The sequence below is a fragment of the Periplaneta americana genome, chromosome 11 (genome assembly GCF_040183065.1).
Source record: "Periplaneta americana isolate PAMFEO1 chromosome 11, P.americana_PAMFEO1_priV1, whole genome shotgun sequence".
NCBI classification, from domain to species: Eukaryota; Metazoa; Arthropoda; class Insecta; order Blattodea; family Blattidae; genus Periplaneta; species Periplaneta americana.
Window position 1 is genome coordinate 31,547,008 of NC_091127.1, and position 19,289 is coordinate 31,566,296.

The 19,289-nt window shown below is 35.6% G+C and overlaps 1 protein-coding gene across 12 annotated transcripts in view; it reads left to right on the forward strand.

Annotated features, from left to right (window-relative positions):
• Dys (Dystrophin) overlaps nt 1–19,289 on the forward strand; it is a 2,834,509-nt gene that overhangs the window by 1,651,177 nt on the left and 1,164,043 nt on the right. For all 12 annotated transcript variants that reach the window (XM_069839232.1, XM_069839233.1, XM_069839235.1 and 9 more), the window contains one exon: nt 2,966–3,177. In XM_069839232.1, the coding sequence (XP_069695333.1) occupies nt 2,966–3,177 (212 nt within the window). The remainder of the gene's footprint in view (nt 1–2,965; nt 3,178–19,289) is intronic.

Here is a 19,289-nt window from a genome sequence, read left to right on the forward strand (position 1 = left end):
AAGCAAATTCCTAACCTAAAACTCTTATCAAAAAGTTTTAATTTATTGAATTACAGACTAGTGTGCCACAAAATAATGTATGAACCTTTGGCGAAATTTCATGTTTAAACCTCGGGTCACAGGTCCTCATCAGCAAGCCCCTATCTCTGTCTATAAACATCTACATTTCGCCCTTGATACATAAATTACTATTTATATGACCTATAGAAATTGCTCATTCTTTATCGTGAAAACTCAAAATATACATAAATTAGCTCAAAGCTAAGAACATAGTTTAGGAGAAAAGTACGGTATAGGCCTGTGTCAATAATTCAGTGATCACATTATTGAAGTAGGTAAATCTATTACATTAAAATATCTAGAACACTAAATAACTGTAATTTCGAGCCATAATTATGTCATTTCTAGGACTGGACTTCGTAGTCTAATCTGTCGTACACCATCTGAGGTATTTAAACCATCGCCATGCAAATTCCGACTTCATTTTCGGATAAAACATACCATCAGTAAATTATGATCGTATCCATAACCATCGTTTTCACCATCATCATCATTAAATCCATTATCGCCTCCAAAATGATACTCATTAACGTCACTGTCATTATTATCATTATCATCATGATCAATATCACCATCACCATTAGAGATTATGAGATCCGTTAGCACATCACACTGACAGTATGATTTTGCCCATTCGTTTTTTGTATGAATTCTCATAATTGGAGAATCGACAACATGATTTTTTTAATAAAACTTTCCTCCAAAACCGTCTTTCCAGCATATGCATAAACAAACAAAGAATAAAACTGTTCGGTACATGCTGATATTAGAAATTATTGTAATTATTATAGATCTACCGGTATATTACTGGTAATCGATTCTTGCTAGAAGGCCAAATAATTGAAGTAAGATGAACTGTTATTCCATCAGTAATTCTAGTATTTATTAAAATCCCATCAATACGACTTTTATATTTACTAGATGAAATCAATAGACCTTATGTACAATTCCAGAAAAAAAAATGAACCGCCTGAATTTTCCAAGTTTCAGATTCAACGTATTACGCATGCTCAGTGTTCCAAAGCAGTAGGCCTATACTGGCGTTTAAAGATACCTGACCCTACTAATATTCGTTTTTGATCAGTAATTTGTTGGTGTAAGTGTGACTTCTTTAGATATTACTTCTATGAATAGCCGGCGAAAATAATAGTCAGTGTTGCCAATCGTACATAAATATACCCGCATTATAGAATTTAATATTTCATCTCCCTCTACTGATTGTAAATAAACAATGGGTTTAGCTGGAAACCACTGATATTGTCAATTATGATAATAATTATGCTTAATCTACATAATCATTTTTCTTGGGACTTTTTTAACCGCCCCAATAATGGTGCCACTTATTGAGAACTCTTTCAATGTTTGTCAAATTTTTTATATCTTTGGTTCTGACTTATCCCGTGGTTAGAAATGTCGCTTACACCAGGGGTCGTCGGCACAGAGCACCCTGGAGCTAGCGTCCCTTACCCGCGGAAAACGCAGTGCACCATGGTGCACTCGTAGCTTCTAGCGGGTATGCTATCTATCTCTTCCTACTGCACGACGGTGTACACGGGACGGCACCGCTTACCCTTTGCACATTTCAGCGAGTGCTGACGACCACTGGCTTACACGATTATAAAATTGTAGGTCATATATATCTTTGAACCCCATTGTATAGTCTACATGAGATCGCTTTGGTAGTTATTGAAATTCATTTTACTTTGAGTTTTGTTATAATCCGAAAGTTATTTGAAAAAAGAATGTGATGAAAATACATCTACAGGGTGTTTCCGAGGTGGTGTTACAAACTTTTAGGGATGATGGCGAAGGGCACGTGTATCAATTTGAGATAAAGAACCATGGTCCGGAAATTACTGACTCGAAAGTTATAAGCAAAAATAGTTGTGTGGAAATGGAATTGTAATTTGGCACCACGTGCCCTTCTTCCCTTAACTTTTGCAACAGTCGTGGAAAGATGGTATGGATCGGATATCTCCTATTTGGGTACTTGTCCCGATACAATCTTTGAGCTTGTCTACTGTTCCCATTGGCTCATTCGTATTCGAAAATCAGGTCTGCATATTCCGCTCTCGTGTACTCCTCCATTTCACTAGGACTGATCGACTGGACACTGCAACTTGTAGACATACATTGCTGTCTACAAACGTGCATATCAGGACCGACCATGTCCGTTACACATTACGCTATCTGCATTGCCTTAGTGTAGTTTCTTGTCCCCACCCTCAGACAGCGCATTGAACGGAATATTGTAGGTAGACAACGTAAACAACGTCAGATGAATACAGTATGTGTAAGATGTACAGATAAATACACATAAATAAGGTGTACAGAGGAATAAAATTATTTCATTTCCACACAATTATTTTTGCTTGTAACTGTCGATTCGGTCATTTCCGGACCAGGGTTCCTGATCTCAAATTGATACATGTGCCCTTCGCCATCATCCTTGAATGTTTGTAACACAACCTCGGAAACACTCTGTGTTCTTAATAATAGATGGATATTTATAAAGTGTCTAGCATAGAGATATCGGAATGCTTGCGATGAATTGTCATAATCGGGGTTGTCGTACTGTATCGTGTTTGTTTCAAAACGAATCTTAGGCACAGAATTGATCTCATTTGCAGATTAATTTCGTGCTGTTTGCATTAGTTGTGAAATACTTTCCTATAACACTATTCAAATAATACTGGATTGGAAACTGTTGTGGTATGAATCGTACTTTGTAAATATCTTCAAGAGTCGGGTCATTTTTTTTTCTGGGACTGTACTTCGTCAAATTTAGCACTGACAATTTGAAATGTTTCGGCAGACTGTACGTGATACTACATAGCTTTGTCATTTGTGCTGTCGGTCTCCTAGAAACAAAGTCGCTATAAGGCCGCGTTTCTTTGTGTTACAGTGACGAAATTGCGCGAGCATTGGGACGAAACAAACTCCAAAGTGATGCAGAGGAAGACGCAACTGGACGCCATGCTGACTGACAGCCAGCGCTACGAGAGCAAGCGACTGGAGGTGGAAGCTTGGTTGGGGCGCATGGAGACTCGCCTCGAGCGGATGGGGGCGGTGGGGCACACCGCCGACGTGTTGGAGGCTCAACTGAGGGAACAAAAGGTACAGTTCACTTCGTCAACTTTCCTTGCCAACGCATGCTTTCTTCAGCCGCTGCTATCACACCGTAGGATATGAGGAAGTAGACAACGTTAAGCTGCGTGTTGCTAACAGAATATTGTAGAATACTGTACTGCACTCTAAATGAGTGTATTACATCCATTACAAGTTGAAAACGCGTGCTTAACTTTTATCTTCTTCTTGTTCTTCTTTTATTTCTTCTCTACTTTTCCTTTTTACAGGGACATCATTTTATTTTTACTAACATTTTTAATATTAACCTGACTGTACTTTTAGAGAACCGGAAACACAGTTTGCTAGCCCCTTCCACGACTGTAGTTCGATGATACTGGCGTAAAACACAAACACATCACTCTACTAGGTATAGGAGGGAAGAAAAGTAGTTCATCCATTTACGTAAACTAGGAAATATCGCGATTTTGAGTTCGATAATTTTCATTAGTTTTTTGTTTAACCAAAATACAGTACAATATTAACAATAAGTGTTTTTACTCACGAACTGAGCAAACCATGCGGACGTATTCATTATGCAGTGTATATTATACTGTCTATAGTACATTAGCGTACAATATAGAAAATGAAGTTAAATGGAAAAATAATCATAATATGGGTATTTAAACACATTTTTGAAAATGGTGGCCGTTCATTTCGATACAGGTTTCAGTTCTTTTGTGCATAGATTATAGATTATTGTACCTAGTTCTAACTAGAAGTTTCGTCCTTCGTACTAGTAAACTCGTGTTGAAATAATTCTGTACCTACTCTATAAAAGAGTACCTTACGTACTGTAAATTCAATCTTCATTTTTGCCCGATCCGAAAAGATAAAATTATTCAGACATGCTATTTACTGTCCGTCCAAGTGGTTATGTCGCACGGTCGTAGAAAGAGGGGAAATCACGTGACAGTTAATTACTTAACGAGGTCCTTTTATTTAAGTTATTTTAAACAGTTGTATAATATTACGTAGACGTCCAATTCCTAACAGAAAATAATGTTTTCAGAAAAGAGCTAAGACAGCCCAGCCACAAAGGGACGGGCAGAAGTGGGTGGGGAAATCGGGATGCAACATAGTTAAACGGACGACAGTACTTGTGTGAGAATATGATTCAATATTGAAAGCGAACATATTTCTGGAACGTACTATACTCACTAACGCAGTACTGTTTGTGTTTACTATGACCGTAAGGCGACTTTGACTGTATACGCTTGGTTCTGTGTGAAGAACGGTTGGAAGTTTACTAGTAGAGTGGGTGGTAGTGAAGTACATTCAAAAACTCAGGTACAATAAAAATTGTAGTAAAAATAAAATGATGTCGCTGTATAATTCTCTTTCTCACCTTTCTTTTTATATAAATTTCCCTTCCTCCCTTTCTCGTCTCGTTTCTCATTTGACCTATGGTGTGACCAAAACTACTTCCGACTTGACAGTTTACAGAGAAGGGGGAGCAGTGTTGTCATGTTGTCCATCTTGTTGTGTAAGCGAGCGCGCTGCCGATAGAGTGCATTAACGAACAGCTGACATGAACGTATACATTACTAACCAATTTGTTGAATACTATGCATTAAAATTAGTGTACATTATTATTTTTAGTAGGCCTATATTATTATTAGTAGCAGTAGCAGCAGCAGGCTTTTGTAATATTGTTAGAAAAGCGTTGAAAGAATGTAGACTGTAAAAGCAAGTTTAAATTTAATACGATACCTTTACTTTTATGACGCCAGTATTCGCTCATGCAGTATTGTTAGAAAAGCATCTTCCTCTTGGTCACGTGTTGGGATTCTGTCGAAAAACGGAGCTGCTGCGCAACAATCGACACCATAAGGCCAGGACCGGTATTGCTGATGTCCTCAAGCGTCGTGGATGGGAAGTATACGAGGAGATCCACTGCGTTTCATCCTTAGATTCGAACAGAAGAGCAGATATTGTAGCCATCCACAGGACTCAATCTAAGGGAATAGTTCTTGATCCTACAATCCGGTTCGAGAGGGATGCCCTGCAGGCACAACACGTTGATGAGGAGAAGAAATCCATTTATGAGTCCTGCATCCCTTATCTAAGTGTGAAATATAACCTTCCCACTAGCCAGTGGAGTGTTTCTGGTCTTTTGTTTGGTGCGCCTGGCACTCTTCCTAAGTTCACATGGAATATTTTAAAAGCACTCGGTCTCCGATTTTGTGAAATTCAAAAAATGTTATTGGATATTCTTAAGGATTCAATCCAAATATTGCATTACCATTTATATTTTGGCCATTGACGATTCTTTTCGGTTTGCATTTCTCTGGATGTTTTACTAAACAATTCCCGTATTTAATCTTTTTGTCTTTCTAAATTATTTCTGTAGTGCTTTTATTCTGGATCTTTATGGTCACTCTCATTGAGGGCAGATTATTTTGTTAAAAATAGTTGTTGTTTATTTGTTACATTTTTTTCCACTTTTCCCTTTTCCCCGGTGTTTCAAGTCTTGAGGACCCAGCGTCATCTTCATCTACACGGTCATTTTCTTTTCCAATATCAATAACAGTGCTCTTATTAATTTTAACACAAGCAGCAGTTCTCATTACGACTTGCGCCAAAGGTAAAAGAGGCCCGCCATTATATTTTTCCATCTCAAAATACTCTCTTACGTTACACACAATCTCTCGCGCTTCACTGTTAACGGGGCACCTTGTACAATATTCTTTGTTCTCCGCCTGCCTTTCCTTCCTTCCGACATTGCACAAGTCACCTGTTTAGAAACTCTCGCAGAACTAGAAAACACACGTCTAGTCACACACTCCACCAATGACAACGAAGATAATACGTGTAATATAATTTAAACACAGTAATTATCGATACACTAAAACAATAATAAAACTAAACCATATTTTTAATCCACACAACGCACGCGCTAACCAGCCAACTCAAAGTCATGTGGGGCATTATATTATGCACGTGCAACTTGTAAACATAGATATGGCAACACCGTCCCGTTACCATGGTTACGCGCCTCTAGTGATTGGTTGATTCGAATGGTTGCCATGGTAACATCACAGTCTACTATATACAGTCACGTAGCTCAATACGTATACTTGTTTTTTTTTAAAAATGGGACATGACAGTTAAGCGGCCGAGCTTAGAACTACAGTGCTATGTTTGCCAGTATGGACTACCACGCTGCCAGCTGATGGAAGCTAGCAATTGACGTTAAGATGGCTGACGTTAAAACATTCATTGACAATTGACGCGAAGGTAAGAAAATAATACAAAAATCGACAGAGAATCAAACACGAAACGTACCAATGCTAATATTGTGTGCACAATAAATGGGGCCAAGAGAGCTATTAAGCACTCGCCACGTGGGAACGGTAAGTTTGGCAACTCAACCGTTGTTACCATAGCAACAGGCCTACCACGCTATGTGGCATTCAGTTGTTTTTCCGATCGCAACGCCCCTGTCATGTCCCATCTTTCAAAAAAACAAGTATAGTAAATATTCATCCATAGATAGTTGTTAGCCACTAGGATCGCTAATATCGCCTCATTACAGACAATGCGAAATAGTACCGGCATAGCCTATTGTTCCTAGCTCCCTCACAACTCAAGCTTCATGACTGTATATACTAGACTGTGGTAACATGTTAAAGGCCCATTTGTCAGGTCGGAAGTAGTTTTGAACACATTATAGGGTAAGGATTTCTGTGACTTAAAAGTTAGTATTGGGCTTACATTTTTAGTATTGTATTATTTAGGTGTCAAAATTAATAAAGAGGCCGGAAAAGAGGTTGATATTAAAGACAAGATAAATAAAGAAAGATCAGCAATAGCAATGCTAAATGGAATATTATGGGACAAAAAATAGTTTTAAAGAACAGGTTCGGTGTATAACAGTACAAGAATTAGAATAAATAACCAATTGACAGAAAAGATACCAATTGAAACAGGAAGACAATTTAAATACAATCCTTTTTAACGTCATCATGGAGGAAATAATAAAAGAAACCAGGGAAATGAGTACAGGTTATATATTGAGAAATAAAGGTATTAATATAATATTTCGGAATATATATGATGAGACTTTCTTGTGTTAAATTCTAACGTACCTTGTTTACATGTTTTGACCTATTTATGGGTCATCCTCAGAGCACCGATTGAAATAGAACAGGATTGAATCCTAATTTAAGAGTACGAAGAATAAGAAGGTTCGGTATTTGAACTTCTATCCCTAGTAATGATGCACTCACTTCATCCTCCTTTACGATTCAAGCCAGAAAAGCCGTGTTCTCCGTATCTGTCATCTAAGTGCGGGTAATTCTCAATCACTACTTAATTCGTCAGACCCCATGTCAGTTAAGTTTCTCAGTCCTGCACTGTTACTCGCTTTTACAAAAAAACAGGGCTTGCGTTAAAAAAATCTGTACGAGTTTCTAATACCTTATAACATAACATTTCCACGCTGTGTAGCCCATGCATAATTTGAACTGTAATTTACAAGCGTTGTAATGGGATACAAGTGTTTGATTGGAAGCCGGGACGTGGACAGAGTAAAGCGATAATTACTAAATCAATGACTTTGAACGGGATTTTTGTCAATTAATAAACGCACAGAATAAAAGCATAGAGTAAATCCTCAATGTGTGAATAGCACAGCACACATAGGAAGTTCGTGTTGAACAAACGGATATGAAGCCTGGCATCGAAAATGTTTTGAAGCGTGATTTTAGTGTGATGAACTAGGTTTCGGTTTGGGTTTTTTTAGTAAACATATAAACGAAAAAATGAATAGATGAGTAGGTGGAAATATAACAGTATAGTAAGTATATACAGAGCTTGAAAATCATTCCAAACTGATAGGGATAGGAATTACTGTGGACAAAACAAATGTTTTATTAACTCTAGTAAGTAAATTAAAACACAGTTTCTCCTATTTGGTAATAGAGAAATTGAGAATGTTAATAATTTTATGTAGGCTTATTTGCGTTGTACTTTAAATCAAATATAATTATGAAATATTAGAGATCAACAGAAGAACCATAATAGTACATTATGCAACGAGCCTATAATGAAGGTAATTAAGAAGTGAGTATAAATATTTATGAAACGAGCGCAAGCGAGTTTCATCATTTTCATACGAGCTTCTTAATTACCATTATAGGCGAGTTTCATACGACTTTTTATGCTCGACCATATTTCTAACTTGATATTATTAATTTTTTAGCACTGTCCCGTATGTTGTGAGATGTGTGCAGACGTGAAAGTATTGATTTTTTCCGAGGAACAGATGTCCACATTGACCTTGCTAGGCCATAAGAACCTACAGAGATAACATTCAAATTAAATTAGACATTGAAAAACGAGATGACAAATTGAATTTATTTGAATATTATTTACAATTAACGCTAATTATTATAGTAACAGAACATAACCTTCTGCGACAGTATTGGATTTCCAGCCTCCGTGGCGTTTCGCTAGTTGTTTTTCGATTGCATATCCGAGAATAATCGATACTTGCGGTTTTATAACGGTAGAAAGCTGACCTGTCATTGGCTGAACAGTTGTAACCTGAGTCGTCATTGGCTGAAAGACCTGACCTTTAATGAGTAGGTGTACTTTAATGACATGCATTAAAGGTCTGCTACCAGGTGTATAATTACTACATTTCGGCATGGTCGAGCATAAACCATATTACGCTATGCTACATATAATACCTTATTTAAAGCCAGAACCATCATATTAAAAATAAATTGAGAAGTTATAAAACGATTGTGAGGCTATTTCCTCAACGAGACAGAAACCATTAACATTAATTTTCTGTTGTGTATATACTTGCTTGTTTTGTGCCTACAAAAATGCTTCTCCTGTAAGAAAAATGAGGTAAAAACAAATTAATCTGTGTGTAGTTCCAATTAAATACAAAATTCTGTCAACACTTGAAAGGGTTTTTTTCAGTTAATATTATCTTTTACAAAAACATAATGAAACATTAAAAGAGATTTAGAATTATTTATATATATATATATATATATATATATAATTTTTAACTGACTTTTGAAATACCCTATATATATATATATATATATTTCAAAAGTCAGTTCAAAAATTAAACCGCTATAAATATTATAATATTTGTGATAGGGAAAAAACAAAAACATCACAGCGTTGGGCAAACAACGGGGTTTACAAAACTTTGGGAAAATGTCCGCCGTTCTCTTGTTCAGCATTCTGTCTGCGACACCATGCAGATAATGTCTTGGAATATTGGCAATTTCTTGCGAGATGACATCTTTCAGTTGCAGTAGGGTTGTTGGATGTGTCAGGAAAACTCGGTCTTTTAGATAACCCCACAACCAAAAGTCAGCCGGATTGAAATCTGGAGATCGCGGAGGCCACATTGTTGCAAAGTGCCTACTGATGACTTTGGTCGGAAAACGAACCTCAATTAGCATGTTAACTCCACCTCTAGAGCAGTGGTGGTCAGCACTCGCTGAAATGGGTAAAGGGTAAGAAGTGTATCGAAATGTGCACCGTCGCGTCGTGCAGAAGGGAGAGGTAGAAAGCATACCCGCCAGCATCCACGGATGCACGCGAGTGTATCTCTTATCCGCGGGTAAGTGACGCTAGCTCGAGGGTGCACTGTGCTGATGACCGCTGTTGTAGAGTTTAAGAAGTGGGAGGAGGAGGTTACAGCTTTTACTCTAATAACTATTGAATACTTCAACCTTCCAAAATTGATTTCATTAACGATCCAATCCATCCTTACTTCTCAAAATGTTGAACAGACACTTGATATTATTATTCTTTTGTTAAGTTTAATTATGCACGCTTTAACACCTGTGGTCATTTCGCAAGTGTAGTATCTATGTGTATACCAGTAGGCAGTTTTTACTATTGTTAAGTTCCTTTTTCTATTGTGTGTTGTAGATGGCTTGTGTTCATGTAACTGATTATAGATGGTTTTATTGTTTATGATATTGGTGAATGAGGCGATGATGATTCATGGCATTTGCCTTTGTTGCTGAGGGAAACCATGAAAACTCCAGTCGGACTGGTCGACCACGAAGTTTGAACTCGGGACCTCCTGAATACGAATCTCAAACTCTACCTACTCGCTCTGTACTTGATATTCTTGTTTGTGTTTGTAAATAAGATTTGTCGCAAAAATAATTAAATAAAACAATTTAAGGATATACAGTCTGATCCGTTTGGGTATGGATAATATTAATTTATTATTATAAAGCTACTATGATAGTAGGAAAATTTTCTTGCTGGTTATATTAAGATTAAAAGATGGGAGTTTCCATATCACAATCAACAATGCATAATCTGAAAGGACAAATGAAAATCGTAGCTGATTAAAATGGGTACTAGAAATCAACATCGGGCACAATGCGTTCTTTGGTATGCTAAATTTGAGTGTTAAGAGTCCAAAGGGAATTTTGACGTGAGTATGCTGTGCGTAATGCACCTAAATATGATTCCATAATGTTGTGATATCGAACATGTGTAGAAACAGGTTGTGTGTTAAAAATAACATGCAGGAGATCGCAGGCGAAACCCAGTACGAGAAGCAGCTATCTCTTGGCTTGGCCCCCAAAGTCCCCAGATCTCATCAGTTCTCACTTCTTCGTGTAGGGTTTTGTTAAAGACATTGTCTATTCACAGAAACCCAGGAACATTGATGATCTGAGAGTAAAAATTACTCAAGCTTTTCAACAAATCACCGCTCTTATGTTACAACGGACATGAGCTGAATTGCATCACCGTTATGAGTTGTGCTGGGTGCGCAATGGGGGTCATGTTGAGCTCTTAGGAATCTCCCACCTTTCAGTGTTGTATGCACAAAGTTTCAAAAAATAAAGTTCATTAGTAAATGTTTTACGGTGTTTTTATTTTATCCATATCCAAACGGAGCACCCTGTATTTAAATAATATAAAAATATTCACAAGTAGTCGGGTTCTGTTTATAATAGTCATCATAGTATAAGCTACCGTGTGAAACGTTATTAAACAAAGTCAAGGAACATACAATCGATTCTTGTGGAAAGATTGTAAGTCTGAACTGCCTGAATTTGAATCCGGGTCTCCTGGGATTATTGTGACGTAAACTATCTCTTGTGCTCTAAGATATGAGTTGAATTGTTTATTATAATTTCATTAATACCCGACAGTATAAATGATAGCCTACGCCTGGAAATTGTCTGGCATGTATCTTTGATGTCACGTGAATAATGTATGACAACGATATTTATAGCCTATGTTGGTAATACAAGTAGCTTGACAACGTTTATCCTGTCCCAATGGGCACAATATCTTCGAACTCGGCGTGTAGCCATGAGTAATAATGGTAATCTTGTGTTCTGTGGTAGTATATTTACCTCCAGGGGGTGAAAAATGTTTATTTTATAGTGAAACAATCATTAATCATCCCCATATTTGCCAGTCCACGTATTACAGAAACGTAAGAAATTACTGGACAGTGAATTGTTTCGTAAACATCTTCAAATGTTATTCAGTCCCCTCTTTTCGTCTATCCATTTTTCTCTCTCTTTTTCTAAGGGAATTGCGTTGCATGGCAAGCCAGAATTATGTCGAAAAATAGCCTATGTCAGTTTCAGTCGGTGCAATGCGCTTGCGCCCGAATTATTTGTTTGTAATTGAAGAATACAGTTATATAGACTTAAAGGAATGCACCAACGACATTGTCTAAATATGTTTTTTTTTGTTAAGTTGGTAGAGATCGCGCACGAAATCTGGTGGCATGCGTATAGTACCTCTCTTTCTACTAAGGCACGATTCCTAGATGGCGTGTTTGCATTGAGTACTAGACATATCTAGTTGGGAGACATAAACATTGTGGGGCTGACTCGTGAAGGTTGTCATGGAGATGGTTCAAGGAGGCAGTAATGGAGGACAAGACTTACTGGTGAGAGAGGGTTTCAATTTTCGTAAGGCGTACACATATAGATGGGCGTATACGTTGTACAATTAACAGTTGTCCTGCTAAAATAACATCTCTAAACATGGACCACTGCCTGCTGGATTGCATTTTACGGCTGCTTACATTGCCTGCTCAATCAGCGCTTATGTCCGAGTCTTGAAAAAAATTTTTGCCGCTAGTTGGCAGATAGTGCCCACCGCTATTAACATTATCAGTATATGCAAAGTACCCTAAAATAATTATTGTTACGACGTCCTTAAGTACCAGAAGAGGCGAAGTCTTAGGGAAACGATGGCCCAGATTGTTCGGATCCTTTCGCAGCGCTTACTATGTAATAATACTAAACTTAAAACGTATTTTTTTTCTAAGCGATACTACATCTAAACACAAGTTTTAATTAACGGGTTTATATCATATAAATACAATTATACAAGTAGGTCTAAGCTTGCTTTAGGCGTTTACTAAAATTATTATTAAAATGAATTAACGTAATAAAAATAATGTCTGAAACTGATATAAAATATTTGAACAAGTTTAAACATATTTACGAAGAAATACTCGTATATGTTTCCTGTAACCGAGCTAAGAGATTATTGGAAATCATGGTTTGAATTAACGACAATATCATGGATGAATATATAATAGGATGCGAAACTGTGATCAGCACCATCTGACGGAAGGGGGTTCAAATAAGATGATCAGCGCCCGACATCGTGGGTGGTGAACATTAGAACTACATGTTGGGTAGATTACCCAGAGTTCTATATTTATCCGTTCGTTCGAGACGAACAGACGATGCTCGAGAAGACAAGATGGCAGCCAGAAACTTACTAATGAGTGGGCATAAAGTGATACTGAGTGTGTGTATAAGCAGTGTTTGTTAAACAGTGATGTTTATGGACGTTGTAAAAATAGTGTTGTTGAATGTATTGTAAAGTAATCGTAATGTAATAAATTGAACTATCTAAGTAGTTTTTGCGGACTTTTCCATTGCGCTGTACACTAAATACCCAAAGAATACAATCCCAATTATCTAACCTTTTGCTTTATTTTCTGTCTTTGTCTGGTTATACTTTAATTGGGTAGTGTAAAATAGATCGTCTCTTTTATCTTTCTGTTGGCTCTGGTAAGAATTTTCAGTGGAAGATGGTGTGAGAAATAAATAAATGTGTTTTAAATTGGGTTAGTTGAGAATATCGATAAGGGTGGGAGGGAAGGAATATTTTCTGCATGTTAACATTTTCGTCACCAGGTGTGTTACTAAATGCATGGAGTAATTAGCTTTTTGTTTTCGCTACTTGGTGCGCTGCTAGATTTAATAAGTTCTCCACCGTCCAACAGATGGCAGCAAGATCAGTTTCTACATTAGCGCCTGTAGCATGTGTTACGGGAAACTCAGTAAGTTCTGCATCCTATTATATTTTCATCCATGACAATATGATGGTAACTTCCTGCTTGTAAAATAGCAATTTCTTTCAATCCATGGAAATATTATACGAATACTAGGCCTACTGTTTTATTCTTCTTCTTCTTCTTCTTCTTTTCTATAGGCATAAGCCTGTTTGTTTACACACGCTACGTCAATGATGATTACGTCTCATTCCATCTCTTGAGAGGTCTGCCCACTTCTCTTTTTCCTCTAGGGCGTAGGTTCTTTGCTGCCTTAATAAGTCTCGTGTTGTCAGTTCTATCCACATGGGAGCTCCATTCCCTTTTCTTCGTTGTGATGAAAGTCTCAACATCTATAATATTACATTCTTTCCTAACATCCTGGTTCCTAACTCTGTCAAATCTTGTTTTGCTTACTATGGCTCTTAAAGTATTCATTTCTGCTGTTCTCATGAGTCGTTTCGTTTGGCTAGTATCTGCTCTCGTATCCGCTCCGTATGTCATTATTGGTCGTACACATGTTTTATAAATTTTTACTTTGCTTTCTGTGTTTAGATATTTGTTTTTCCAGATGACATCTCTTAAGTATCCTGATATTCTCGATGCTTTAAAAACCTGAGTTCTTACTTCATCAATCAATCTACGAGAACTAGAAATGTGTATTCCAAGATATTTAAAATCCATAACTTGTTGTATAATTTTCCCATTAACTTCCAATTTACATCTTATTGGGTTCTTAGATATACACATACATTTAGTTTTATTTGTAGAAATTTCCATATTAAATTTTTCTGCTGTTGTCGCGAATCGATGAAGTAATCGTTGAAGTTCATCCTCTGTTCTGGCAATCAGAACTGCGTCATCAGCATAACATACTATGTTAAAATTTTTATTTCCCATCTGGTAACCTGGAAGACACTTTACATTTTGTATAATTTTATCCATTATCAAATTAAACAATAAAGGACTTAGAGAATCTCCTTGTTTTATTCCTTTTGCACACTTAATTCCTTCCGTAAATTTCCCATTTATAGAAATCTTTGTTTCAGTATTTGTATTTATATCCATTATCAAATTTATTACTGTTCTTGGTATTTCTTTCTCTTGCAAGATTTCTACTATATCTTCTAATTTAGCTCTATCAAAGGCTTTTGTCAAATCTATAAAACATAGAAAAACAGGTGTTGTATATTCAATTGCCTTTTCTACTATTTGCCTTGTTATAAATATTGCATCTGTTGTGCTTCTATTCGGTCTGAATCCTTGTTGTTCATCACTAATACATATATATGACAGAAGTTTTCTGTGTAATATTTTCGTTAGTAACTTTAACACAGAAGGAAGGAGAGTAATTCCTCTATAATTCTCTGGGTCGTCCCTATTTCCTTTTTTGTATATAGGTATAGTAACACTTGTTTTCCATTCATTGGGGATTTTCTGATTTTTTCGTATAATATTAAATAATTTAGTTATTTCCTCTATTAGTTTCTTTCCCCCATATTTTAGGAATTCGTTCTTTATCTCATCTATTCCTGGTGCCTTTCTTCCTTTTAGTTCCTTTATAACCACTTGAACATCTTCTTCTGTTATTTGAAATTCTTCATTTTCTTCCTTTATTATTTCTTCTGTAATTTGTGTCTCCTGGTTATCATTGTCAAGTATAATGTCATCAGAATAGAGATGTGTGAAATGCTGTTTCCATGTCGATTCATTAATTTTATTTATTTTTATTGTTTCATTTATCTCAGCTCTTATATTTCTTAACATTCGCCAAACTTTTTTTTGCGCACCATATAAATCCGACTCCATTCCTTTTGTAAATAATTCCCAATGGGATTCTTTTATTTGTCTTATTCTTATGTTAGTTTCATTTCTAATTTTCTTATATATCTCTCTATCTTCTATTTTTTGTGTACTCCTAAATTTAATAAAAGCTTGCTTCTTTTGTTGGGCTATTTGTTTAACTTCTTCTGTAAACCATGGCGTTTTATACCCTTCTGAAGGAGGACAAACTCTCACCTTCCTCTTTCCTAGTGTCTCCTCAGCTGTGTTTAAAATGTTGTTTCTTATCTTATGCCATGCTGTTTCCTCGTTATCATTAATATCTATTTTATTTTCTTCGATTTTATATGCTAAACGTCTGGCATATAGATCTCTAATTGACGTATGGTCCATTGATTCTATGTTAAATTTATATATATATATATATATATATATATATATATATATTCTGGCTTCTGCCTTTTAATTATTTGAAGATCCCATCTTAGCTTACCAAGCAGTAGCATATGATCAGTGCCTATGTCTGCCGAATTCAGTGTTCTCACATCTAATATTTCCGTGGGTTTAAACATTCTGTTGGTTATTATATAATCTATTACCGATTCCGTACCTCGGGAACCTCTAAAAGTGTATTTATATTTTAAGTCATGATCGAAGAATGTATTATTAATCCTTAAATTATTTTGACAACAAAATTCCACTAGCATGTCTCCATTATCATTAATAATTTCTTCATTAAAACGTTGATTAATTCCATTAATAACCTTGTTTCCTATTCTAGCGTTCAAATCCCCCATTATAAGTATTCGATCATTAGTAGGAATTCTATCTAATTGATCTTGCAGATCTACATAGAATTTTGCACGTTCTAGTTTTGGTTTACTTATGTCAGGAGCATATACACTAAATATATAGAGGAGATTTCCACTGAAATTCAATTTTACTACCATCATGTTTTCATTAATATAATCTATATCTACAATATTTTGTTCATATTTACCATGGAGTAAAATTCCAACTCCGGCTTTCGCTCTCTTGTTTTTGTCTTTACCACTATATGCAAAAATGTAATTTCCTATTCTTGTGGTGCCTTTCCCTTTCTTTTTTGTTTCTGAAATACAGCATATATCTATTTTCTTTTCTTCTAACTGCATTAATATTTCTTGGTCTCTTGTATTCCAGGATGTTATATTCCATGTTGAGAATCTCACTGTATTATTTTTCCGTATTCGTTTTTTCCTTTGTCGTTGCCTAGTAGTCATAAGTAAGTTCAGTCCGGCTATCATCTGTGTGTTTCTCGGAGCTCTAAAATTACATCTCAGGTGGCTTGCTAGGCCGGTCTGAGTTGGGTTTGATTTTGGGATTTTCCTTTCCCTAGACAAGTTGCCTCCCTAAGCTATAGAGTCTTGTCCACCCTCCTAATATATTTTGGGTGTTAGGCACCCTAGATGAACTGTCTTCGCTTCGACTTTTATTAAATTCAGTATTTTCAGAAAGTAACTTCTCCATATCTAAAAAGGGCCATTCGAAGTGTGATAAATTTTGCGCTCATTAAAAAAAAAAATTCCCCACCCCCGAAAAGAAATGCTGAGTAAAATAATGCAAACAGATTATTTACCCCATACTTTTGGAAATATTGAGTTATAATTCAATGTGTTTCACGAGATATTGTATTCTGATCCTTTACACTTCTTGTTGCTCTACGTAATACCATGGCTGACAGATAAGTTACACTTAAAATGGCAAGAAATTAGTTTAATTAAGATCTTAATAGGAAAAACTTAGACCATTGTAAATATACTATAATTAATGTTATTATGTTCAGGAAACGAAGTTTTATATCTCCTACAAAAAATATTGTTTAGAAAACAACATTAAATGAAACATATTTTAACTCGAATATTTCTTACTTCCAATATATTTTAAAGAAAAAATAATATAATTAATAAACAATCACATACACTGTAATTACTTCTAAGATTTTAAATTAAAATATTATAATTCACTCTGCACATTTAACACAGCCAAACCAACGGCAGTTACTTGCTGCGCTCTAGCGTCCAATCTGGACAACAATACTCCACGCGAAACTCAATGCTAAGAAAGAGGAATGAGCAGGCAGTGACGGAGCCATAAGATGCATGAACACCAAAACTGTAGTCAGTCTTCATAATCACCAGCACGTCAAAAATTTCGTGCGTCTTACAAATGGAAAGCGGTTACTGAAATGAGTGAGAAATGAAATATCAGTTATAATATCCACAAAATTTAATGAGAAACCCGCAGTCTGGGAAAATGGGACGGAAAATTGTGCCCTAAATCGTAAAAAAAAAAAAACGTTCTTAAACTTACGAGTATACATGACTTACTGGCGCTAACACATTACGGCTCTACAGAAAGGCGCAAGAACATTATGGCACTATTGCAAGTGGCGCAGACATGGTGCCCCAGTTTCAGTCGTCCGGTTTCTTTGACAACCGATATTTCTTTTAAGTCTCATTTCTGTAATATACTATAATGTAATATTTTGTAATTGCTTTTTCATTTCATAACACTGCCTCGTGTGTGTGTATGCGTGCGTGCGTGTTTTTTTTAACGTAGGCATAATTTATGCTTTAGATGTCTTCAAACGTATTTCTATCATCGCTGTGGAGTAACGATTACATGCCTGATCGTGAAACAAGAGGACCCAAGTTTAAACCATGGTTCGTACTGTTACCTATTTGATTTTTTTCCGGTCTTTTCCCTCAATCCATTAAGAGCAAATGGTAACTTTCGGCGCTGGACACTGAACTCATTGATATTGATTTTATTGATATAGTTCACAAGTACAAAACTTAATAATATAACAAAAGATCTATAAACAAATGTAGTTCTACATACTAAATATACAATTTCCTAGACTCATTATTTTATCGCATATCTCAATAATTTATTGGTTCAAACTTGCACTTACGTCTGGTTTTAGTGCATGTTTAAACCAATCGTGATAACCATTAAGACATTAAACCTTATTTTATCTGTTCCTTTTCACAAATTAATTGTAATTATTTAGGTCTTACTTTAATAATAACTTATTATTCCAATTTGGTGATCAGATGTCGACATACTGTAAGTCATGAACCTGAATTAGCTGACTCGATACATTCTATATGTAGGTGGACACTGAACTCATTTCGTTTGCATTAATAATAATAATAATAATAATAATAATAATAATAATAATAATTTATTTAACCCGGCAGAGTTAAGGCCATACGGGCTTCTCTAACACTCAACCAGGAGTAAAACTGCGGTACAAAAAACACTATAAATTTACAAAGTACACTACAATTTTACACACAAAACTGAATAAGAAATAATAATAAAATGTAAACAACAAGTAAGTAGAAATCAGACATAATATATAACATACAGAAAGAAAGGAAAAAGCATTATAAAATGTGAACAACAGGTCAAAATATATGAGACAATGTATAAAAATAAGACAATTATTGATAATAATAATAATAATAATAATAATAATAATAATAATAATAATAGTAATAAAATAGTGCAGTACAAAACATACAATGAATACAATATTTTTAGGTACACACAGTAAGGAAAATTATGATTATATATAGCTCAACTTATCACATTATAGATATACTATTATCGGAAAACATGAAAACAAAAACATAAAATAAGTTAAATATCACTAGAACATTAAAAAAATGTGAATACGCGGAAACATGCAATACAACACTTGTCATAATAGTAAGTTACTTTGGCAACTTGTCATAAGATAATTTTCCAACTTGGATTTGAAAGATTTCAATGTTCGGCAGCCCATGACTTCAGGCGGCAGAGAGTTCCAGTGACGAGAGGTAGCAACAGTGAAAGATGAGGAATACAGAGATGATGTGTGAAGTGGAATTTCTAGCGTGTTATCGCGTTGTGATGGAGTATTAATATTATGATAGCGATAGAGAGTATGAAAACGACGCTATATAACTATCACAGT